The sequence below is a fragment of the Silene latifolia genome, chromosome Y (assembly GCF_048544455.1).
Source record: "Silene latifolia isolate original U9 population chromosome Y, ASM4854445v1, whole genome shotgun sequence".
Classification (NCBI taxonomy): Eukaryota; Viridiplantae; Streptophyta; class Magnoliopsida; order Caryophyllales; family Caryophyllaceae; genus Silene; species Silene latifolia.
In genome coordinates, this window is record NC_133538.1 from 402044421 (window position 1) to 402071220 (window position 26800).

General features: G+C 38.8%; 2 protein-coding genes and 1 long non-coding RNA gene across 3 annotated transcripts; 2 read left to right on the top strand and 1 right to left on the bottom strand.

Moving 5' to 3' along the window:
* Positions 1-8170: 8170 nt before the first annotated feature.
* On the top strand, positions 8171-8635 carry LOC141632208 (uncharacterized). The gene has a single exon (XM_074444773.1). It carries the CDS (start codon positions 8171-8173, stop codon positions 8633-8635), a length of 465 nt encoding a protein of 154 aa, XP_074300874.1.
* Positions 8636-17689: 9054 nt separating this feature from the next.
* Positions 17690-18404, top strand: LOC141626247 (uncharacterized). Its single transcript, XR_012535859.1, has 2 exons — positions 17690-17926; positions 18047-18404. It is a non-coding gene; the product is annotated as an uncharacterized LOC141626247 (long non-coding RNA).
* Positions 18405-20877: 2473 nt separating this feature from the next.
* On the bottom strand, positions 20878-22170 carry LOC141632210 (uncharacterized). Its single transcript, XM_074444774.1, has one exon. It carries the CDS (start codon positions 22168-22170, stop codon positions 20878-20880), a length of 1293 nt encoding a protein of 430 aa, XP_074300875.1.
* Between the last annotated feature and the right edge of the window lie 4630 nt (positions 22171-26800).

The following is a 26800-nucleotide window of genomic DNA, read 5'->3' on the forward strand; positions in this document are numbered from 1 at the left end:
AAGGTTTCACTCAAGTGCAAGGATTGCATTATGATGAGATTTTTGCACCTGTAGTCATGCTATGTTCCATTCGGATAATCTTAGCGATTGCCGCATTTCATGATTATGAGATTTGGCAAATGGATGTGAAAACCGCCTTCTTAAACGGTTATTTGGAGGAAGAGTTGTACATGGTGCAACCCGAAGGTTTCATAGATCCTAAACATCCTAAGAAAGTATGAAAGCTTAAGCGTTCCATTTATGGACTTAAGCAAGCTTCTCGGAGTTGGAATCATCGTTTCGACCAAGTGATAAAAGAGTATGGTTTCACTCGATCGGTCGAAGAACCATGCTTATATATCAAGTCGAGTGGGAGCAAGATTGTATTCTTGATATTGTATGTCGATGACATACTCTTGATTGGGAATGACATTCCTCTCCTTTCTTCGGTTAAAGAATGGTTGAAGAACCATTCCCAGATGAAAGATCTGGGTGAGGCACAGCGTATTTTGGGAATCCGTATCTACCGAGATAGATCACGACGGACGTTATCACTTAGTCGAGTCTTATCTAGATAAGGTTCTTGAGAGGTTCAAATGACCAACTCCAAGAAGGGGAACCTTCCTATGATGACCGGGATGCGATTGAGCAAGTCTCAATCACCCACGACGCCTGAAGGTATTGAGCGCATGAGTCGTGTTCCTTATGCTTCCGCAATAGGATCGATCATGTATGCCATGATATGCACACGTCCGACGTGGCATATGCATTGAGTATGAAGAGTCGGTACCAAAAGACTCCGGGTGAAACACACGGATAGCAGTCAAAAATATCCTCAAGTACCTACGGAGGACTAAGGATTGGGTATTGACTTATGGAGGCGATACTAAGCTATGCGCAACCGGTTACACAGATGCTAGCTTCCAAACGGATCGAGACGATTCAAAATCTCGATCCGGGTTCATCTTCACTCTTAATGGTGCTGCGGTCGGGGAAGAGTTCCAAACAGAGTGTTGTAGCAGATTCTACTACTGAATCCGAGTACTATGCCGCTTCGGAGGCGATAAAGGAAGCGATATGGATGCGTCAATTCTTACAAGGGCTTTCGGTAGTTCCTAGTTCGAATGACCCGATCACCATCTATTGTGACAATAGAGGTGCCATCTTTCAAGCTAAGGAGCCAAAGTCTAGCAACAAATCTAGACATGTACTTCAGAAGGCTCACCCGATCCGTGATTACGTGGAGCAAGAAGAGATAGTGATCGACAAGATTGTGACGGATGATAACATTGCGGATCCTCTCACCAAACCGTTGAATTATGATAAGCATGTAGGGCATGTTAATTCCATGGGAATTAAACATGTTCCTAAGTTGTAGTACTTGATTATGGATTTGATACATTATCTTTTTCATATATTATTTATAACTTCATCGTTTTATATATATAATATTTTGTTTTTCATGTGGATTGTGCTGACAACATTGAACGCCACAAAGTGAATCAATTACATTATATTTGTTTTTTCCGTAATTGCCAATGTGAGCCGATAACTCCGGCTATTATATTGTGCAATCGATTGATGGTGGGTTCAACGAGCCATAAGTTAAACGGTTGACTAATCGATCACAGATACGAGATTATGACGATACCTCGTAGGACAATTTTTATTTGTGACAACGTAATGGAGTCCTAAATGTTCTATAACATTCGGTGCCAGGTCGTGGATAGGACATCTATTGTGTACCTAGAGTCGATTCTTTTGACTATCAACCGTCTCTTGAGATTAAGGCGGTTTTTGGGTGACTTTGGTTTCTTTCTCACGGTCTACCGTGAATCGGGGCTAAGTAGATTTTTTCTGGTCATTTCATACTTTGTGCTTACACCCGCAAGATTTGAGTTGAGGAAAATATCCATCCCTTATCATGTATAGTTATTTCTCAGGGCCACTCGAGGAGTTGTAACTCAAATGCATGGCCATGCTCGAATGTTGATTCGTTTATCGGTTAAGTTACTCTCTAGTCGGGAAAACCACTCTTGATACCGATCGCTTGTAAAATACGACCTTTGTGAATTCGGATTTGCAAATTGTTTTACATTGAGTGGGAGAAATTTTAAAGGATATGAGAATCGGTTATCGCACATACACTTGTGAGGACAAGTGGGAGTTTATTGGAGCTGGTGTCCTCCACAAATTAGTGTGATAACATTTGTAAATCTCTTACAGGTTCACAAGGGTATACTTCGTATATTTAATCAGCCGATTAACGTTTACCTAATAACGGTTGGCTTGCTAGAAAGTTTGACGTTATTATCATACCGATGGCGGTGATCAACTGGTCCCTAAAGGTCACACCTATAGGACGTATTTGAGAAATGTGGTTATAGAAATATAATTACATTGATGCCCAAAATGACTAAAAAGTTAGTCAATGTGTTGATGAGATAATTATTTAATGAAAATTAAATAATATTAAGTTGAGACGAATTAATCACAATTAATTCGTAAATTAAATATAATAAGTTATATTTAATTAAATATATATCAGGTTAGTTTGAAAGAATTAATCTGTTAATTCGTAGTTAAATATAATCAGTTGTATTTAATATCAACTAGTTGAATGTGTCATAGTGGTAATAGTGAGGGTACACAAGCCAAGAGGTCATGGGTTCGATCCTCACTAGATGACAATTTAACACACTTTATATATTTTTGGAAAGACCAAAAATAAGGAAATTTAATTCCTTATTTTCGGATCACATTGGCCGAAATTAGGAGATGTAAATCTTTCCTAATTGATTTCGGATTTCGGTCTATATAAAAAGAAAGGTGGAGAATTATTTCTAACCTAATTCTTTTTCTGACCTAGCATCCTCTTTCTCATCACAAAAACACAAAGACAATAAAATTTTACAGAAAATTTTAGATTGATTTCTAGCATAATCAAAGGGTATATCTTAGATCGCCTTGGGTGCAACTAATAGGCGAATATCAATTTTGATATTGTTCTTAGGCCAATTTTGCAAGGACCCGAGGTTAATTCTAAATCTTTTTACTTATGCTTATGTATTTTATTTTATGACCATAGATCATCTTTATTATATCGTTATAATCCTTCATGTTAAAGGGAAGTATACAGATTATTTCCCACATCCTTAGACTCCAAAGATTCAAACTTTAGCAAAAAATAGAGGTAAAAAACGGTTAAAGCATGACTCAAAATGGACAAGAACTGGTGCTGCCTAAAACGCGAGAGAAAACGAATAAGAGAGCAAATCGATGCTCTAATGTTCGTCTAATATCTTGTGTGAATTTTGTGATTCTGGGTATGAGAGGAGTTTAGGGTTGCTTTTTTACGTGAGAAAGAAAGGCAATCTCTAGAGTTTCGAGAGCTCTCAAAACCGTGTTGTTTCGTCCCTCTTTTCGGTGTACATGTGTGTGGTTTATATAGGAAACGAGAATGGGGATGCTAGGGTTAGGTTATTTGGCTACTTAGGAGTTGGCTTGTGGAAGGGGTAAGAGATTTTGGTCGAAATATGGAAGGTGGAGAGGATAATTTGGTTTTGGAAAGGATATGGAAGGAGATTATGTTTCAGCTTTGTGGAGATTGTGTGAGCTGGTTGGGATAGGGGAAATATCTTCTCTTACTTGGGGAATAAGTAAGAGAAATGAGGGAAGGGAATGGTTGGGATGGGGGCTCTAAAAGGGACTCGGGAAGTCTCTGTTTTGACGCGGCAAAACAGGGCACGGGTGCCGGTTGTGGTTGCAGGTTTGGGTGCGGGTTCTGGTTGGAATAGATGTTAGGTTAGTGGGGTAGGTGTTGGTGTGGTTTAGGCTGGGTTGGGTGGTGGTTTGGGTGTCGGGTTTGGGCTCGAAAAACAGGGGAGGGGGTTGGTTGGGTGTCGGGTTTGGTGATGGAAAAGGAAGGGGAAGGGTGGTGGTATGGGGGTTCGAACCCGAGACCATGGGGATGGGTTTGAAACAAAGCAATGCCCTCGAAACTCATGCTCAAAACCGTTAAAAAATCGAGCTTAAAACCGTCTCAAAAAACTTCGTTTAAAACTGCTTTTAAATCTAATTTTTCAAATTAAATAAAGCGATAAAACACGAAACCGTCGCATATCTCATTTCAAATAAATTTAAAATAAAAAATTTGAAAAATAGTTTATTTTTCATAAATTATAAAAGCTTTAAATTTTAAATAAACTCGAAAATATGAAAACCGATGAAATAAATTTCATTTAAATTATAAAACCTTCAAATAACGCTTGTCCTGCATCACAAAACAAAATCCGCTAACGAGCGATGTAAGTAAACATGTGTCCTATCATCATCGAGTGTTTTGTCGGGATTTCTGTAAATTCCAATATCGACGGATACGGGTATCTACATATGTAATCATCAAATTCCTGCGATTTTGAGGACGGTAAAGAAGGGGTACATTTGATTAAAAAAGACAATGACAAAAAAACCCAAACAATTAAGATGTAACAATAATAATCAGAATAATTGAAAATAATCATATGAATTTTAATTGAAAACAATCAGACAAATTGAAAACAATCGTAGGCATTTTCTGGACGATTCAAAATTAAACCTGCAAATTAAAATTGAATAAGAAAAACATAACTTATCCATTGATTAGTGGTAGATGATGATGAATGACAATGGCATGTGAAGATGAATGATGAAGCTTCAGTGGATGGACAGATGACACAAGAGTAAAAAAAAAAAAATAGGGTTAAAAGCAAAGAGAGAAGTAAAGAGGGATAAAAAGGAAAGAAAGGAGCCATTTAATTAAAATAAGGGTTTTAACATAACAAAGGGTAAAGATAACCTGTTCATCAGGTTGCCCTTCCATTAGTGTAATAAGAGATAAATGAATGCAAAGATCGGACTAATATGGGATAAATCATAGGTTGGATTAATTTGAGAAGGGAAGGCATATGATGAATTAATCTCATTAAATAACGCTTAATTTTTTTGGAGCCACCTCTCCACAACATTAAACTATTATTTATTTTATATATCTTTAGTTTATCATTAATTTTTTAACTGTTTGGTCCTACGCTATCAATTTTTCGTTCGTTTTCTCTATTTTGATTTCTTTGTTGCTTCGATATATGTTTTTTTTGTGCGTCGAATGAGCCATAAGGGCAATATAATAACGGGGATGAGGGAAATCGAACATAAGACCTATTGTCCACTATAGGTCCTTCTTAACCACTAACTGAGACATCTTCGTTGCTTCGGTATCTGTTAGGGGATGTATAATTCCGTTATTTCAGATTTACTCTGATTGGCTTAGTTTTAGAGTCACAATCACAAATCTAACCATAGAAATTATAACAAAAAAACAATAGTTTTGTGTGTTATAATTTCGAGGTATTTTCTCAAATTTAATTGTGTTGTAATTCATGCAAACGAAGAAGGGTCACTTCTAACCCGTGGAAGGATTAGTATTTAGTAATTGTATTAGGGCCTCCACTGAATACTTCGAACAAGGCCTCTATAATTCATTGCCCCCCTGCCAATACTATGCAACCAACATTTATCACTTTCCTTAACTGGGTTTCGAATTTTCAGCAATAATCTTCTATGCACCTCCACTTGAATACGACTAACAATAATATAATGTTATAATTGTGTCCCAAAGCAATCGTTAGTTATGTAACATTTTGAACATATTTCATACAGTGTAATCATTAATAGAGATTAATAATTAGATGGCATTTTCTTATTATCTCATTAAGGTATTAATATGATGATAAGTCCTTGATTAAACTAGTATACTTGACATCATAATGGAGATTATGATAATGAGAGTCGAGTATTATAGAGTTTAGTCTAAAAGTGTTCTTGGTCGTGGGATTATCAGAATGGGACTATGATAATCCGGATAGACCAATATATTGATAACGGTACTCATAGGATGAATATTAATGGATCTCATTCATTAAGTTATAATATAAATAATGCATATAGAGATAAGATTATTGAAAGTGACCAACAGTGAGATTTCCCAAATGGTTATTATTACCTATTCACTGTCAATGTGAAAATTCTCTTAAGGAATAGTTGTATATTTTATCCTTTGACCTGAGATCATCATTGTAGTTAATAGACTACTTATTGTACTTACGTACCGGACACCTAATGTGTAAAAATGTTAGTTGAATGGTCATTGGGTATAATTAAGTACCTATGTAATTAGTGGGGAGTCAAGATGGAATCCGTCAACTCAAAGGTAATGAGTTTCAACTCTTTGTTGTCATTAATCTTATTGGTCATATAAAGACCTTGGCCAGGGCATACGAATGTTTTAAGAAAGGAGTTTCTTAAAGTTATTCTTGACCGATAATGATCGACATGTAACATAGTGGTCGTCTCGTAGGGTTTGACAGTCAAACCATACCCTAGGACGATCCGGAGTTGGAACGATGGAGGGAAATAAATACAATATCCTTTACCAGGTTCGAGTATAGTGAAGTACAATGAATATTGGTATTCACGCTATCCGGCTATCATGGAGTGTTGTTAGACGCCAACCTCAATTAATAGTTAATGAGATTAATTATTACCGGTTTAGCGATGAACCTATGTGGTCACACACTTACGGTGTGATATTTAACGTTTACGGTTATTTAATTTATTATGAGATAATAAAGTTAAATAATCTCGATGACATATTTTTATATTGTCCGCTAACACGGAAATATAGTTAATATAGGAAAGACGTTTATATGAGAGATGGACCAGAACTATTGCTTTGGTTTTTAAGGAAACGTGCTGATCAATTAACCATGCATGACACCATGCTTATGATTGCTAGTTAGCTACGTGCCTTTGCATTAATCAATCCTTAGCTTTTAAGAAAATGATTCGTCAAAGTTATCCTTAAGTTTAAGCCTTAATGGCTAAGAAACGCTGCCTATAAATACCAAGGCATTCAGCTAGTTTTTAAATATAACGAGAACAAGTTCTGATCTCGTCTTACTCTCATATATACGCAAAAGTGAGAAAGTGTTTCTCTATATCCGAGGTCGTCTCAAGAGTTGAGAACGTTAGTTTATCTTCCGGTGTGAATACACTAGAGACTCTGTATTTTCGGGGTTGAACCAATTTACTATCTACACATAATGTATGTTTTCCATTACTCAGTTTTTACAAGTTTTTAAATGCAATAGGTCTCAGGAAGACGGCGATTTTGTCTTCCGCTGCTACATGTGATGTACCGCGGTCCCTTCAATTGGTATCAGAGCCAATTATACATTTACATTTTGTAAATTTGGGTCGTAATTTCTTACGTACTGTGAGCAAGAATTCTTCTTGCTGTTCACTTTCATGTACGTGCTCCTTTAATTCATATATTTACATTATATTGGAAAATTGATTAAATATTTGCATAGGAGAATCATGTTGCATGGTATGCATATATGTAGTATTAGCATTGATATTGTTTTATCTTGTTAATGGATACATGATGTGTTAATCATGAGTTTTATTTGATAATGATGTACAAAAAGGGATTGTTGTCTTTAGTAAGAATTGTTCACGCATTAGCTCAAGATCTATATGATGGTTCATGTGAGATGAAATACTACGACAGTTATATAAGATATAATTGTTAGTGCTAATAAACGACATAAGCACTTTTGTTATTCAAATTGTTTGAATGACATAAAAACTTGACCACTTAAAAATTATTGAGTTTTAATTGATAAAATATAAGATATTTTGTTAAAGGTTGCCACTCAGGTAGACAATAAAATTATTCTATTTACGGTTACAAGGCACGACCTGACAACCAGGGGACTTGTAGTTCGGAGATATAATAATATTGTTTATTGTATATGATGCAAGGGTGAAGAAAAGTTAACTAATCTTGTACTTTTAGTTTGGATAACCCAGAGGGTATGACATTTATTAATTTTCTGTCACTAGAGTGGATAAACTCAACTACAGTTATAGGAACGACCTGACAACCAGGGGACTGTATAGTGTAGAGCCTAAAATGATTTTATAAGATAAAATCAGATAAATTTCAATTATGATGAGAAACGACCTGACAAACAGGGGGCTCATGCATGTTTTAAAATTTTTATGTATCATTTTGATGAAGTCCATATCATAATGATGTATGATTGTGTTCTTATTTGTATTGTTTTCTTTCAGAATAAGTTTTCTCAAAATGGCTGCTATAACACTGCGTGGCATACTTGATGCTAAGCTGGGCAGTAATAATTTTGATGATTGGTACCGCAACCTGAGAATTGGTCTCATGCATGAAAAGCTAATCGATGTGATCGATAAGCCTGCTAAGGTAGCACCCCGTGAGGGAGAAGATGATGCATATGTATTAGATACATATGATAAGTACTTGGAGCAACGTACTACTGCAAAGTGCATTATTTTGGCCTCCATGGCTGCTGATTTGCAGAGACAACATAAATACATGAATCCACCACAGATTATTGAACATCTTAAGAAGATGTATGGGTCTCAGAGTAGGACTGCAAGGTACCAGTTATCTAAGTCCTTGTTTGAGTCTAAACTAAAATCTAAGGAGCCAGTGTGTCACCATGTTCTAAAGATGATTGATCTGATAGAAAAGCTTGAGAAGCATGGATGCACTCTTGGTAAAGAGTTATCGTAATATTTGATCTTGCAGTCTATTGACGATACTTATTCACCGTTCATTGTTAATTTTAACTTGAATAAGATGGGTTGTGATCTGAATGAATTGCTCAATTTGTTAATCGATTTTGAAAAACAAATCACATCTAGGAAGGTGAATGTATCTGGTTCTGTGAACCTGGTTGTGAGCACTTCTAAGAGCAAGTGGAAAGGCAAGAAACGGTCTAAGAAAAATCCACTTGCACCCAAGGATGTTGTGAACAAATCCAAGGGAAAGAAGGTGCAGCTTGACCAGGCGGATACTGAATGTTTCTTCTGTAAAAAGAAAGATCACTGGAAGAGAGATTGTCCGGAGTACAAAGCTACTATGAAGGGAAAGAAACAAGGTGAGATATTTGTGAAAAATGTTTTCATGATTGCTTTAGCAATTACTGATACTACTAAATGGGCATTGGATACCGGTAGTAGTTTTAACATCTGTAATATATTGCAGGGTTTAAAGATCAGTAGATGGTTGAAGAAAGGAGAAGTCACCCTACAAGTCGGAAATGGAGCAAGTGTTGCTGCCATAGCTGTAGGAGAAATTTCTCTTATAATGCCTACGGGAAAGACAATGTTGTTAGAAAGTTGTTATTATGTTCCTAAGTTTGTTTCGAACGTAATTTCCATTTCGTCTTTAGACAAGTGTGTTTTTCGAACAACTTTTGATAATAATCAATGTTCTGTATTTCATGGTAATGAATTATATGTACATTGTTATTCACAACATGGTCTGTATATCTTATCTTAAATGACAACTTGTCCTATCATGACTATTTTTGGCCAAAAGAGGAAGAGAAATAATCAAGAAAATCAAAGTTATCTTTGGCATTGTAGGCTTGGTCATATTAGTGAGAAAAGAGTAAAAAAATTACACAAGGCTGGTTGCCTTGGACAGTATGATTATCGATCATATAAAATTTGTGAATCTTGTCTCAAAGGAAAGATGACCAAATCTCCATTTTCTGGAACTGGAGAGAGAGCCAGTGAACTTTTAGGACTTATACACAGTGATGTATGTGGACCTATGAAAGTTCAAGCTAAAGGTGGATATTCTTACTTTATCACCTTCACGGACGATATGTCAAGATTTGGATTTATATATCTAATGATACATAAGTCAGAATCTTTTGAGATGTTCAAAAATTTTCGTAGTGAAGTTGAGAAACAGACTGGTAAGAACATCAAAGCATTGAGATCTGATCGTGGCAGTGAGTATCTCAGTGATGAGTTTGTTGATTATTTGAGACAAGATGGGATCTTGTCACAGTGGACTTCTCCAAGAACGCCCCTGCACAATGGTGTTTCTGAAAGGAGAAATCGAACCTTATTAGATATGGTACGATCCATGATGGGGTTCACCGATCTTTCGATCTTCTTGTGGGGATATGCTTTAGAAACTGCTGCATATTTACTGAATAAAGTTCCCACTAAGGCAGTTGCTAAAACTCCATATGAGATATGGAAAGGACCTATGCCCAGCCTAAAACATTTGAAGGTTTGGGGTTGTCCGACTTATGTTAAACGATTGCAGTCAGACAAGCTTGATGCAACGTCTGACAAGTGCAGGATTGTTGGTTATCCTAAGGAGACTATGGGGTACTATTTTTATAACCATTCTGAACACAACGTGTTTGTGGCCAGAACTGCAACCTTTTTGGAAAAGGAATTCCTTGAAAAAGGAAGCCATGGTGTAGAAATAGATCTTGATGACATTCGAGATACCAACGAATCAGCATTAGCTCAAGAGCGTGAGATGCAAGTTGAGCAGCCTTTTTTGATATCTTAAAGTTGCCACCAAGGGTTCCAACCTCAAGTGTTGAGGTAAATAACGTGGTTAATGAACCATTTCAGGAACCTAGGCAACAAGAGGATCAAGTTGTACATGAACCTCTTAGAAGGTCCACTAGGGAACGTCGGGCACCAGATCGATTAAATCTTATGGTGCAGAATGACGAGGATTATCATATGGATGATATCTCAGTTGTTAATGACGATCCTAAGTGTTTCAAAGAGGCTATGGCATGTTCAGACCATGAGAAATGGCTTGAGGCTATGGTATTTGAAATGGAGTCCATGAGAATCAACAAAGTATGGGATTTGGTTGATTGCTCTAAGGACGTTAAACCTATTGGATGAAAATGGGGTTTCAAGAAAAAGATTGGAGCGGATGGGAAGGTTGAAACCTATAAAGCCCGTCTTGTTGCTAAGGGATATAATCAAAAGGAAGGTATTGATTATGAGGAAACTTTTTCTCCCGTAGCAATGCTCAAATCTATTTGGATTTTATTGGCCATAGCTGCATACTATGATTATGAGATATGACAAATGGATGTGAAAACAGCTTTTCTTAATGGAGAGCTTAAGGAATAAATATATATGACTCAATCTGAGGGTTTCACATTACCATCTGCTCATAATAAAGTATGTAAGTTGCAGCAATCCATTTATGGGTTAAAGCAAGCTTCTCGCAGTTGGAATATCCGCTTTCACACGACAATAAAAAGGTTTGATTTTGTGCGATGTGAAGAGGAGCCATGTGTATAAAAGAAGGCTAGTGGGAGTATAGTAATTTTCCTAGTGCTATATGTGGATGACATATTGCTGATCGGAAATGATGTGCCAGCCATGCATAAGACAAAGATTTGGCTATCTGAACAGTTCTCCATGAAGGATATAGGAGAAACGGCTTATATTCTTGGAATAAGAATCTATAGAGATAGATCCAGTAAGCTGCTAGGGCTCTCCCAATCTTTGTACATTGATTCTATCTTAAGGAGATATAGCATGGATAACTCCAAAAGAGGCTATCTGCCGATAGGTACCGGTATATCTGTTTCTAGGGAGGATAGTCCTAAAACCCCAGAGGAAATAGAACGCATGAGTAGAATCCCATATGCGAATGCAGTGGGAGCTATCATGTATACCATGACATGTACAAGGCCTGATGTGGCCTACGCGCTAGGAGTAGCAAGTAGGTATAGCGAAATCCTGGTGAGGAACATTGGAAAGTGGTGAAAACCATCCTTAAGTACTTGAGAAGAACTAAAGACCAATTCCTCATTTTTGGAGATTGTGAGCTAAAAGTGTTCGGCTATACTGATGCTAGCTTTGCATCGGATAAGGATGATAGCAAGTCTACCTCGGGTTATTTTTTCACCAAGAATGGTGGAGCTGTGAGTTGGAGGAGTTCCAAACAAGGTACAGTAGCCGACTCAGTAACTGAAGCAGAGTACATAGCCGCATGTGATGCTGTTAAAGAAGCTGTTTGGATAAGAATGTTATTAACTGAACTTGGTGCTGTTCCTTCTGTGGAGGAAGGTGTTCCTCTAATGTGTGACAATACGGGAGCTATAGCACAAGAAAAGGAGTCAAGATCACACCAACGATCCAAACACTTCTTCGGAAATTTAACTTGATCAGAGAAATAATTGAACGTGGAGACGTTCAAACTCAGAAGGTGGAAGGGAAAGAAAACGTTGCTGATCCTCTCACTAAAGCGCTTGGATCAAAGGAGTTTGACAAGCACAAGTGGAATATAGGTTTAAGGTTCATGACCGATTGGCTCTAGGTCAAGTGGGAGATTGTTAGAATTGTGTCCCAGAGCAATCGTTAGTTATGTAACATTTTGAACATATTTCATACACTGTAATCATTAATGGAGATTAATAATTAGATGGCATTTTCTTATTATCTCATTAAGGTGTTAATACGATGATAAGTCCTTGATTAAACTAGTATACTTGACATCATAATGGAGATTATGATAATGAGAGTCGGGTATTATAGAGTTTAGTCTAAAAGTGTTCTTGGTCGTGGGATTATCAGAATTAGACTATGATAATCCGGATAGACCAATATATTGATAACGGTACTCATAGGATGAGTATTAATGGATCTCATTCATTAAGTTATAATATAAATAATGCATATGGAGATATGATTATTGAACGTGACCGACAGTGAGATTTCCCAAATGGTTATTATTACCTATTCACTGTCAAAGTTAAAATTCTCTTAAGGAATAGTTGTATATTTTATCCTTTGACCTGAGATCATCATTGTAGTTAATAGACTACTTATTATACTTAGATACCGGACACCTAGTGTGTAAAAATGCTAGTTGAATGGTCATTGGGTATAATTAAGTACCTATGTAATTAGTGGGGAGTCAAGATGGAATCCGTCAACTCAAAAATAATGAGTTTGAATTCTATGTTGTCATTAATCTTATTGGTCCTATAAAGACCTTGGCCAGGACATATGAATGTTTTAACAAAGGAGTTTCTTAAAGTCATTCTTGACCGATAATGATCGACATGTAACATAGTGGTCGTCTCGTAGGTTTGGCAGTCAAACCATACCCTAGGACGATCCGGAGTTGGAACGATGGAGGGAGATAAATACAGTATCCTTTACCAGGTTCGAGTATAGTGAAGTACAGTGAATATTGGTATTCACGCTATCCGGCCGTCGGGGAGTGTTGTTAGATGCCAACCTCGATTAATAGTTAATGAGATTAATTATTACCGGTTTAGCGATGAACCTATGTGGTCACACACTTACGGTGTGATATTTAACGTTTACGGTTATTTAATTTATTATGAGATAATAAAGTTAAATAATCTCGATGACATATATTTATATTGTCCGCTAACACGGAAATATAGTTAATATCGGAAAGACGTTTATATGAGAGATGGACCAGAACTATTGCTTTGGTTTTTAAGGAAACGTGCTGATCAATTAACCATGCATGACACCATGCTTATGATTGCTAGTTAGTTACGTGCCTTTGCATTAATTAATCCTTAGCTTTTAAGAAAATGATTCATCAAAGTTATCCTTAAGTTTAAGCCTTAATGGCTAAGAAACGCTGCCTATAAATACCAAGGCATTCGGCTAGTTTTTAAATATAACGAGAACAAGTTCCGATCCAGTCTTACTCTCATATATACGCAAAAGTGAGAAAGTGTTTCTCTATATCCGAGGTCGTCTCAAGAGTTTAGAACGTTAGTTTATCTTCCGGTGTGGATACACTAGAGACTGTATTTTCGAGGTTGAACCAATTTACTATCTACACATAATGTATGTGTTTCATTACTCAGTTTTTACAAGTTTTTAAATGCAATAGATCTCAGGAGGACCGCGTTTCTGCCTTCCGCTGCTACATGTGATGTACCGCGGTCCCTTCATATAAGGCCTTTCCCAACAGAGTTTAATCCTGCAGTTGTTCCTCAGCAACCAAATCCAATAATGAAGAGCAGTCCTTAATCCTGCTACTGAACTTTAGATCTCGTCCTGGCACAGTGACCAAGTATCCTTATCTGTACCCAATTTCGCAACAACCTCTTTGCTATATTCACATGTTGTAAAGAGATGAGTATGAGTTTCATTTTCATTCTCACACAAGACACACATATACTCTACACACAGCTCTATCTTATTCAACTTCTCCCGAGTATTTAAAGATTCATGCTCAATCAACCAACTAATAAAAGAGTGTTTGGTAATACACCGGTTGTGCCAAACTCTATTAATTATACCATGCAACATCAGATTGATTTCCCTTCAGCCATTTAAATCCATCACCAACAGAGTATCCTTTAACATTATGAACCCAGACAGTATTATGGTAACCAGTCACCATAGTGTTTTTAATTTTGCAAATATTTATCCAATTCTAGTTGGAATCAGAAGGAGTATAAGTAGTCCAGTCAGCTCCTTTCATATAAACATGAACAATCCATTGAACAAAAAGTTTATCAGCTTTAGTATAAATCCAATTCACAAGTTTCCCAACATTAACAGTATTCCAGACCCCTGTTTCCTTAATTCTCAATCCACCTTTTTTTTTTACTGCAACATAATTTGTTGCAAGCCACCACACGAGCTCTTTGGTACTATGTTCCACTATCCCAAAGAAAATTTCTACAAATAATCTCTAATCTTGAAATAAAATTAATAATAGTGTATACAAACTATACAAAAAACCTACAAACGAACCCAAACGAGCTTCCGAGCCGAGTCTTACCGAGCTCGGGACCGGCTCGGATTTACCCTAGCTCGACCCGTGCTCGAGCTTGAGTCAGTTTGACCGAGCATGAGCCGAGCTTTGAGCGAGCCGATTCCGAGGGTTCGACGAGCCAACTCAAATCATTTACAGCCCTTCTACATCAAAGTAATCAATATGGTTGTAATAACTATAACATCTATTTATTTATTTTTTTTATTTTTTTTTCCACGGAAGACCTAATATTTAGCCTCTTTGGCATCAAGGTATCTAATTTTTTTTCCTCTAAAGGTACCTAAAATTTTATGTTGAATTGTCAAGAGGTACCAAATGCTAATTGCATGCCGTTGAAAATTGTCAGATTTCCGTCAAAACTAACGAAAAACATAATTAGGACCTTACTTTTTCTCTTTAATCATTTACTAAATAAATTTTCATTAAATTAACCCCTTTTTCATTTCCTCAAACAATCCTAATTAACCACCCCTCTTCATATCCCCCAACCAATCAAAATTTCCTCCACCATAGAATTATTCAACAAGAAGAAAAAAAAATTAACTAAAAAGGACAATACCCATAATATCTAGGGTTTTAAAAAGAGATAAGTAATGGATATTGCTTTTAAATGAAGTTTCGAATGGAATGCAAGATAAAGATAAAGAATATGGAGAATATGATTAAAGTTGAAAGTAAGAAGCTGAGATGAGTCGTAAAGAAGATGATGAAGAACGACAATGGTGGGTCGTTATAGGGTTGGGTTATAAGAGGGAGATTTGGAGGAAGAAGAAAGGATGAGGAGCGAGTTAGTTAGTGACTAACAATGCTATTATAAGATTTTAATTGTAATTATAAGTTTTAAACAATTTTTATTTATGTTTTTTGTTAATTTTAACGGAATCTTTGACCATTTTTGACGAAATTCTTTAATGTGTATTTGTTAACAAACGAAATATAAATTTTAGGTACTTTTGCGCAAAAAATAAAGTTAGGTATGTAACAGTAAATTTTGTATAACGATAACTGAAATACAAAACAAGGAAACAATTAAATTTTATTAATAAATATCAAAAATACGTGTACAATCTCTAATGTATCCTCTGATTCTAATATGCCGTAAGGGGTACGTGTACAGGGTACACGTGAGGGGTACGCGTGTAGACAATTTTAATTGCTCTACGCGCGATGTAAATTTGATTTCTTGAGAGGGTCGCGATGACTTGAATCTCTCTTGAAGGTTTGAACTTGTGATTGAATCTTCAACGCAGGCGGCACGATTTGATGTGCTTGTTGACTGCTTGCAATGATTTTGACAGAGAGGATTTGTAGGAATTTGTACCTTGTTCTCTCTAGCTCCTTTGCAATTATGAATTTCCAACCCTTTGAATGAATGAGGAGAGCTCTATTTATAGAGTTTCAAATCTCCTTGTTGGACTTTGGTGGTGACAGGCCCAAGTTTGATTCTTTCTGGGTTTAGTGATCCGAATAACTCCTTTTGTAATCCGAATCGACCCACATTTCATTTAATCGGGACAAATTAATTAAATTAAGCTAAAATTTGGTATTAACTCAAAATAATTAATTCATTTTATTTATTCGGCACATTAATAAATTTTCCGTGCCTACAAATTGCCCCCTCGGGACCTTGTCACGTGCGCCATTTTTTTGGTGTTTTGACGTGGCGAGGTCTCGATACATTTTGCTTTGACTTAGAAGTCGATGATGAGTACCCTAACTTGTCGTAAGAGCTCCTCCACTTGGCTTGACTTGGAAATCGATATAGAGCACCCTAACTTGTCGTAAGGATAACCTTCTATCTTGTAATATCACCCTGTCATTATCTAACTTGGCGGGTGAATTTGTGTTTGACTTGGAAGTCGAGGCATCCCCAAACTCGTCGTAAGGGTAATAATTTTTTTTTTTGACATCACCCTGTCATCTTTTTTTGTAGACTTGGCGGATAACGATTTTTTTTGTTTTTTGTTTGACTTGGAAGTCGATGGCCCCTCAATTTGTTATAGAGGTAATTCATTTTTCTTGTAATATCACCCTATCATTATCTAATTTGACGGATGAATTTTTTGTTTCAGTTGAAAGTCAACGGGAACCAAAACTTATAGTAAAGCTGACCCGTCGTTTTAGCGTTTCCTGTCATTATCTGATTTGACGAATAACACGTTAGTCTTTCATTTATGCTTTGTCTCGCCCTTGTAATTTCACAATATTGAGTTGAGTACAAGTTGCGTAATATCCCAATTAATTTCATGGTCTTACGAATGCTATTAGATAAACGTCATTAATATGTACACTTTCCATATAATAGAGAATTGAGCTAGACCAATAGAAAATCAACAGTCTTCTCTTAAAGCAAGTATCACACAAGAACACCACCGCTGCTCGGTTTCCTTATTTTTGCCCTATCCACAAATTTCCATATCTCGTAGTAGGGTTAAGATTGAAACACGATCCCCAAGAGCTACTGAGTATATAAGGAGGCTAAACTCATCTTAATGGAGTATTTGTTCAAAGTCCTTGTCAAACAACCCTACTTCAGCGTATGAAGAATTGATCATCTATTGTGCTCTCTGCTGCCAAACTTATCATCTCAATAAAAGAACTACTCTCTCTTTGTTGTCTTTTTTTTAGCTGATGATAAATTTCCTTTTCTCTTTGATACAGCAGGAACTAGAAGATAGCTTCGCGACGGTCTGGAAAGGAACGACACGAGTATGAATGTTCATCTCTTTCTTTTCACTACTACTTAGACCGCGATTTTTTTTCTCTCTAGCAATATGGTCTATTTTCTGCAATCTAATATTTGATGATGTGGAAACAAGTGAAAACTTGTCAAGTTCCCTATCACTACTTAAATACGACTGAAAATAGACGATCGCTTGACTATTTGGCGCTTAACGTGAATTTCTTTGACCTCGTTTCAGTCTCCCCTTTCTGTTAAGCGTGGCCCTTTTAATTTTTGTTGTTTATGTCCTTATCTTGCTATAGCATTGCCAATTATCAAACCATACTTGGATATGAACTTGATTAATTGACTACTATTCATGGCTAAACCGTGATTTTTCTTCACTTATTTGCTTTATGGTAGCTATGTTGCAATCTACACTTCTGATATCGTTCTTTTCTTATATGCCTCACCTTAATCATAAACCATCTTCAACTTTGCTGATGCTTCTCCCTTTTTTTTAGTTATCACAGTTCGGTGCAATCTCGGATTTTGTGGCGACCGTAAAATCGAATTTTGAGGTAAGAAATTTTCCCATGTTTTCTTCAATTCTCGATATTACGCCATGATTAGTTTGCTCTCTTGCTCGTAGGAAAATTGATGTTAGCTTGTTAACTTAGCTTTTTTTATCTCTTGTTCAGCGCTTGTACTGGCTGATGACGTCGAGTTATACACTTATACCGATGAGGCAGCAAGGTTCTTATCGTCGGCGATGAAATCGCAGTCTTAACTTTGGTAACATAATGTTCCGCGAATTTTGCCGCGGGACTGTGAAGCCCTTTTTCTCGTCTTGCTTCCCCGGAGTGGCGGTCACGCTGATAGAGGTTTCGTAAAGCCGCACACACTTCTAATCTAGACTTTGATATCTTACATCCACCATTTTCATTGCCCCGATGATGTTTACTTCAATATTAAGAAGTTGTTTTCAGAAACCATGGTTTGGGATGACTTATTTTATTTGGAGATGATGACAAAGACTTATCTTTTCATTTGATTTCATTTAATGAAGCTTGACAGCATATCACAACTTCCATGGTCTTCTTTGATTTTTGCTAATAAATTCACCAAGCAGGAGGATCGATCAACTAGCCAAATACTAGACCTCTTATCAATTTATTTTTTTTTTCTATAATTTGTTTGTCTTATGTTTTTTCTTTTGGTCCCCTTGTTTGTCCGTGGTTTATGCAGGGATTTATGTTGCATCTTTTTAGCCAAGCAACTTCAATTTATCAATACTTCACGCAAGACCATCGTATTTGTTCACCGTTGAAGACTTATTACTTGCACAATATTTCACCTCCCAAATCGAGTTGTCAGGGTGAACCCATTTTGTGTCATCGCGACACACTTTTGAAGACTTATTGCTTGTTAGGGTGAACCCATTTTTTTGGGTCATCGCGACAGGTTGTGTCAGGGTGAACCCATTCGGGTCATCGCGACACAATTTTGAAGACTTATTGCTTGTTAGGGTGAACCCATTTTGGGTCATCGCGACAAGTTGTGTCAGGGTGAACCCATTCGGGTCATCGCGACACAGTTTTGAAGACTTATTGCTTGTTAGGGTGAACCCATTTTTGGGTCATCGCGACAGGTAGTGTTAGGGTGAACCCATTCGGGTCATCGCGACACAGTTTTGAAGACTCATGCAATGAACCTCTTTATGAAGATCAGACTATTATTTCATCACACCTCCAACTTACCCTCTCCTTAGGAGACCTGCCGGATGAATACAATTCTTGATTTGATGTCCCCTCTACTTGTAAAAGACTTCCTCATATTCTCTATACTTGTATTTTTTCCTTTTTTTTTTTTTTGCAGGGATGCAACTCGCAATGGACTGGACTCGTCGACTCCAAGAGAGTACGAGTCACTCTTGGATGGGTTATCTTGAGTTCCCTTTGGAGTTACCATGCAATGAACTCGCTCGTCGATTGTAAGGAAGTTCCAAGCCTTTATGTGCCAGATTGCTACATCATTTCATCACCTGTATGCGATGTGACCCTCTTTGTTAAAGATCTATCCAAGGCTAACCGTGAAGCAAATAGTGTAAAGACCCAGCTCAAGCGGAACTCATCATCGATTAACATGGCCTTGCTTTTACAACCTTGCTTGATGATTGACTGTAATTTTAGCCGTACACAGTTTAAACTCTTGCGGGTCAGGAGTAATTATTTTGCTGTAATTAATTTTTTTTTTTGGTTTTTTTTTGGTGTGGCTGCACTTGAACAAAGTGTTTGCTCAAACTGCCTACGTACTCGCAAAGCTACCAAGATGACAACTTGTAAGATCAAGCCAACGTAGTTCAAGAGAGGGATTTTTTTTTTGTTTGGAGGTGTGGCTGCACTTGAGCTACATGTTCACCCAAGTTGCCTACGTACTTGTGAAGCACAGGTGTATTTCACAAGATCAAGCCGACGTAGTTCATAAAGGAAGAAAGGAGTATTTTTTTTTTTTTTTGAGATTTTTTTTTTGTTTTTTTTTTTTGTTTTTTTGTTTTTTGTTTTTTGTTTTTTGTTTTTTTTTTTTTTTTTTTTGTATACAGTTTAACCTCTTGTTTAGGAGCTTGGACTTGCAGTTTACGCTCTTGCTTAGGAGCCTTCACTGTTGGGATTTAAGAATAGTAACGCTTCAAAAACATCCCATTGATTGGGCCTACCCGAACGCCGTCTTCATCCACGATTTTGTAAGCACCATTTGTATAGACCTCCTGTACCACGTATGGACCATCCCACTTAGAGGTGAACTTGCCAACTGGCTTGTGAGAGGTGATGATTGGTCTTCGTACTGCAAGGACGAGGTCTCCTACTTGGAAAGAACGAGGGTGCACCTTTTTGTTGAATGCGCGTGACAACCTTGCTTGATAGCACTGGAGCTTTTGTTGAGCCTCTAATCTCTTTTCATCGAGAGCTTCCAACTCTGCTAATCGCAATTTGTCATTCTCATCATCTGTGAGTCCCTCCTGAATAGCAATGCGTAAGGAAGAGATCTGCAACTCCAAAGGCAACACGGCCTCCACTGCATACACCAACGCGTACGGGGTTGCCTGAGTAGGTGTTTTGTATGTGGTATAATATGCCCACAACGCCTCACCAATTCTTTCATGCCAATCTCGCTTTGACTTTGCTACTACTTTTCTCAACAAGTTGCAAAGGGTTTTATTAAAGGCTTCAGCCAAACCATTTGCAGAGGCATTGTACATGGATGACTTGTATTGTTTGAACTTGAATTTTTCTCCCAGACTTGTCATCAGATGGTTGAAAAATTGTTTCCCATTGTCAGTTGTGATACGTTGAGGTACACCATATTTGTATATGATTTGGGTTCTAATGAAGTCCACAACATTTTCTTTCTTCACTTCCCGTAGTGTGATGGCTTCTGCCCATTTTGAGAAGTAGTCAGTGTCAGCGAGGATATACTCGTGTCCATTTGAGGCCTTTGGAGTAAGAGGTCCCACAACATCAAGTCCCCAAGCTTAAAAGGGCCATGAAGAAACAGTAGGATGCAACGGCTCCGGCGGTTGGTGTATGAAGTTTGCGTAGAACTGACAGGGTTCACATTTTTTCGCAAAGTCCATACAATCTTGCACCATGGTTGGCCAGTAATTCCCCATTCTCTTTACACGATCATGAAGTTTAGGCCCAGATTGATGAGCACCACAAATGCCAGAATGAGCTTCATGCATTGCTTCAGTAGCTTCGTCCTTGCTTAGACACCTCAACCATTGGCCTGAGTACGAACGTCTGTAGAGTGTCCCTTTATAGTGAATGAACTTTGGAGCACGTCGACGTATTTCTACCTTGTGTTTCGGATCATCGGGTAGTTTTTGGTGGTCCAAAAAATCAATGATAGGTTGACGCCAGTCATCTTCATCAACTGTGTAGACGCATATCATATTGGTTGTGTCTACATTTTCTTCTCCTTCAAGCGATGATACTACCCAACGATTGCAGATCGGGACTTTCATAGACTCTTCTCGCCCCGATGCCAAAGTGGCTGCAAGATTAGCAAGCGCGTCAGCCAACTTATTGGCACTCCTTGGCACATGACCAACATGGATGTCGTCAAGTTGATTCAACAGTTGTAATGCCTGTTGATGGTAGGGAATCAAGTCTTCCTTTTTCACTTCAAATTCACCAAGGACTTGGTTGACCACCAGCTTTGAGTCTCCATATATGTCCATATCCTTGACACCTATTTCGATCGCTATTTGAAGACCGAGTATGAGAGCTTGGTATTCTGCGATATTATTTGTACACAACTGAGTGAGTCTAAAGGCATATGGCATAAGATGATTTTGTGGAGTTACGAATACAACTCCAGCTCCAGCTCCATATTGTCTTGCGGCACCATCAAAGTACATCTGCCATAGAGGTAGAACGTCCACGTAGAAAATTTCTTCTCCTAGGAGGTCATCTGAAATTTCCCACTCTGCTGGCACTGGATGATCAGCAAAGAAGTCGGCGATAGCTTGACCTTTCACAGCCTTTTGAGGCACGAACACCAAGTCATACTGCTTAAGCAACATTGCCCATTTCGCAAGTCTTCCAGACAAGACTGGTCTTAAGAGTATATACTTGATTGGATCAGCTTTTGAGACCACATGTATGGTATGCGCCTGCATGTAGTGCCTCAACTTCTGGATGGCGAACATCAAAGCAAGACATATCTTCTCTATGGGCGCGTAATTCAACTCAGCTCCAACCAAGGTACGACTCAAGTAGTAGAGTGCTCTCTCCTTGCGGTCTTCAATTTCTTGAGCACACATTGCCCCCAGTGAGCGTTCTTGTGTTGCGATGTAGAGGACAAGTGGCTTTCCTGGAATTGGTGCCCCCAACACCGGTGCACTGCGGCCAAGTACTTCTTGATGCTATCAAAAGCATTTTTGCATTTTTCATCCCATTGGAATGGAGCATCCTTTTTCATGAGATGGATGAATGGTTGGCAACGCCCCGCTAGGTTAGATATGAACCTTCGAATGTATGCCAAACGTCCTTGCAATCCGCGCAACTCTTTTAACGTCTTTGGTTCCGGCATTTCGTTGATGGCTTTAATTTTTGTTTGGTCAATTTCAATGCCTCTATGCCTAACAACAAACCCCAAGAACTTCCCAGATGTGACACCGAACGCACACTTGAGTGGATTCATCTTGAGTTGACATTTTCTAAGTCTTTCAAAGACGGTTCGAAGGTCTTTGATATGGTCTTCTCTTTTCTTTGATTTGACAACCACGTCATCAACATAACACTCTATTATTTTATGCAGCATGTCATCAAAGATCTTTTGCATTGCGCGTTGGTACGTAGCGCCAACATTCTTCAATCCAAACGGCATGACTGTGTAGCAGAAGATCCCTTTTGGGGTTCGAAAACCTGTTGCTTCTTGATCTTCAGGTGCCATATGTATTTGATTGTAACCAGTAGTACAATCCATGAATGAGAGGGCTTCATGACCAGTGGTTGCGTCAATCATCAACTCTGTAACTGGCAAAGGGAAGTCATCCTTCGGGCATGCATCATTAAGGTCTCTGAAGTCGACACATATGCGCAGTTGTCCATTCTTCTTTCTGACCGGGACAATGTTTGCTATCCAGGTAGAATATTTGACTTCTCGAATGAAACCCGCTTCAATGAGTTTATTGACTTCCTTTTCAATTTCGGTACAAGCTCCGGCACGAAACGACGTTGAGGTTGCTTTTTGGGATTGGTGCCTTTCTTGATTGCTAGACGATGAACTGCAATTTTTGGGCTGAGTCCAGGCATCTCTTTATAGCTCCAAGCGAAGACATCTTTGTACTCGACCAATAACTTGTAGTACTCCTCTTCTTCTTCCTTAGTCAGCAAAGCACTGACATAAATGGGGTGAGGATCTTCAGTAGTTCCCAAATTGAGTTCCTTGAGTTCATCCACAGTCGATTGCCCCCCGTCTTCAAGTGTTTCAGGGGCCTCATCGGCCTCAACTTCTTCATTCTCGTCAGGTATCTCTTCTACTATGATATGATATGACGACGTTGTAACTTCTAAATCTCTTGGCTTCTTTACATCAGAGGGACGTGAAGAGGAAGGAATAGGCTCAACATTTTTTGACTGGCCTGTGAGAACTAGTACGCGCCTCCTTGCTTTGAGTGGCTCATGCTGGATGATATCCACTACTTGCATACGCTTCATGCGAGATGGTATTGCGCTTCTCAAATCATCGCTTACTCTTACTTCTTCTTCATTTTGTGTTGCAAAAGTTGAGAGAGGACGACCCTCACCACTATTCCTATTGAGAGCCCCTAGTCGACTGAAGACTGTTTTTGATGGACCACCCAAGCGTTCATGTATTGCGCCCTTCTTGTTTATGCGCAACGAAGGTGTTGACACTTTGACCTTACTTTCTCCTTGATTGCCAAGCCTAGCAAAGACAGAAATGTGTTTGGTTGAAGCATTTGGTCTCCCTAACCTTGTAAATATAGAAGGACGACACTTCTCTGCAGGTGGACTTATTCGATCGAAGACTGAAGATGGATTCATCTTTTCCTCTCCTTCATTTTCTTCGACCTCTTCTATTGTGATGTGCTGAGAAGATGCAGTAGCCCCTTTTCTACGAGCACCAATCTTCACAGGCGCAGGAGACTCATATCCGAGCCTGGCCCTGGTCACCATGAAGCTCCCATCTTGCTTGAACACTTCATGTTGCGCTTTGTTAAGACCGTACGGCTCAACTTCTATAACTTTCCCGAGAGGAGTCGGATTTGTAAAGTCATATCCAGCCTTCGCAAGTAGCTTGTAAGCATTGGAATCAAATATCCCCTTGTTTTCTTCATTTGATGATTGACTGGATGAACAGATTTAAACCATTCGGAGGAGGTCTCACAATCTTCGTTTGAGATGAACTTGGTAGAGGTGTAACGACTTTGGCTACCCATTCCTGCTTGAACACCAGACTTGACTTTTTATCCTTAGGCTCTATCTTTGGTGTTAGACACTCTGCAAAAGGACTCTCCCCATCTTTGCGGCGAGACTTCGGGATGTAGCGTAGTACTGGTGGTGTAGTTTTCTGCGGCGTCTCTTGCTTCTTAGGTGACGCAACAGGAGTAGCTGTTTTGTTGACCTTGTCTACATCTTTCTTAACATCATTTTCTTTAGCAGGACTTGCAGCTTCATCTTCTGTGATGATGTTCTTTTCCCGCTTCCCTCCTTTTCCTGTTGAAGAGATGGTGGTTGGCATGAACTCACTGGAAGTACCATTCTCTTCAAAGAATTTTGCATCAGCGAAGAAAGAGTCGACCTTAGAGAAGGGTTTGGCGTCTCCGTCTATCTTCCTTTCACCACCACGATAATATTTCAAGCATTGATGGAGGGTTGAGGCGACAACTCCGTTTTCGTGCTTCCAAGGTCGTCCCAGCAATAGTTTGAACGATGTCTTGCCATCCATGACATGGAATAATGTGTCGGAAGAAAGATCACCCATGGTGAGGTTCACGCGGATCATGCCAACTGCGCGCTCCCCATTCAAGTTGAAACCATGAATCATTGTTCGGCTACTGGAGAGTTCGTCCATCGTGATCCCTAATTCGTTCATGGTTGCTTTTGGCATGAGATTGACTCCTGATCCTCCATCTATTAAGATGCGCTTGACCTTTTGCCCCCGGATGTACCCGGACACATAAAGTGGCCTGTTGTGAGGTTTGGATCCAAGAAGTAAATCCTCAACTGAAAAACTCAAGGCTGCGTTGCAGGAGACACATCCAGTTGATTGCTCAAGAGGCTCAATTTTTTCTTTCATCTTGCCTGCATACAACTCGGGCTTCTCAAGTCCTTGAATTATCAGTTGACGCTTCTCTTTAGGTAGATGAAAGATTTGCTTCCATCCCATGTTTGTAGGAAGGGCGTCAAGAGCAGCCACTATTTCGTTCTCCTTTTTAGAATGCAACTGTTGTGCCAATACCACATCATCTGGGCCTCCTTCCTCTATCTTCTTTTTATCATCACCACCTTCCGTAGCTGAGACGGTGCATACGGTAACCTTGTTTAAGAAGTCTTGTGGGAAGAATTCTTTTAAGGTGACGGGACTCGGTGGTTCTTGCTCAAGTACATTGATAGACAAGACATGTGGTTTGATCACTGTTTTGGGCTTTTTCTTTCCCTTCGTCTTGCGAGGTTTAGTCTTCTTTGATTGTTTTCTTCGACGGTGAAAAAGTTGCGCTATCTGTCTGGTTTGTTTCTTTGACTTCTTGCGCGTAACCAAAGTCCAACCTTCATCGTCATCTTCATGCTTCTTTTCCTCATTCTTATTCTGAGGAGGTAGTTTTTCTTCCAATGACATTGGAGGTAGCGACGACAATGACCCTTGGATCTGTAATGCCACAGGCTCAAAACTTCCGAACTGCAACATATACACACATTGTCCTTGCCGTATAACCGGCTCGTCAAGTTGCTCCAGGACTACGAGTTTGATTTTTTTGGTTCTTGTGTCCTCCAAGTCAAGAATGATCTTCCCTTCCTTGGAGAGCGGCATGATCTTCTCCTTGAGTGTTATACACTTTTCAATAGGATGACTCACCACCTATGATAACGATGATGAGTTAGGATCGTTTGTCTTGTTTGCTTGCTCGGGCGCTTGGACTCTGGCAATTGTATAACCTTCTTTTCCAAGAGGTCATCAAGCATTCCGGACAAGTCAGAATCTGGGAATGGATATTTCTTAGCCTGCAACTCTTTCAGTGTAGGCTTGTCTCGTTGGTAGTTGTAAGAGAATGACTCTTTCTTCTTTTCATACTTAGGCTTTGACGAGATTTTGACAGTGTGCACTTCTTGGTTTCGACGACCATTGTTTCCTTTGTCGATGATTTGGAGTTCTTATCGCTTTTCTTGAACTCCTTCTTTTCACTTGGCACCTTAGAAGAACTTGGTCGAGCACTACCATGTTCTTTGATTGTGATCTCCATGTCATGGGCGCGGGTAGCCAGGTCTTGGAAGCTCTTTGGCATGATCCCTTTCAGGATGTAAAGAATGTCCCATTTCATCCCGTTGACGCACATTTCAATCACTGACGCTTCACTTAAGCGATCCTTACATTCCGGACTCGGCGCACGCCACCTTTTGATGTAATCGACGACAGGCTCATCTTGCCATTGAGATGTCTTTGTCAATTCGCTCATCTTGACGACACGTCGCCTGCTGTAGAATCTGTTGAGGAATTCATCTTCCATATGACCCCAGCTGTCAATTGACTCAGAGTCCAGATCTGTGTACCAGTCGAACGCGATCCCTTTGAGCGAACGAACGAACTGCTTCACCAAACGATCACCTTCTGTTCCAGCATTGTTGCATGTCTCGACGAAGTGGGCGATGTGTTGCTTTGAGTTCCCCTTCCCGTCGAATCGTTGAAATTTTGGAGGCCGATAGCCGATG

What these genes read in the sequence shown, in the direction of transcription:
- LOC141632208 (XM_074444773.1), top strand. Translation starts at nt 8,171, where the DNA reads ATGGCTGCTATAACACTGCGTGGCATACTTGATGCTAAGCTGGGCAGT.
- LOC141632210 (XM_074444774.1), bottom strand. Translation starts at nt 22,170, where the DNA reads ATGTGTGCTCAAGAAATTGAAGACCGCAAGGAGAGAGCACTCTACTAC.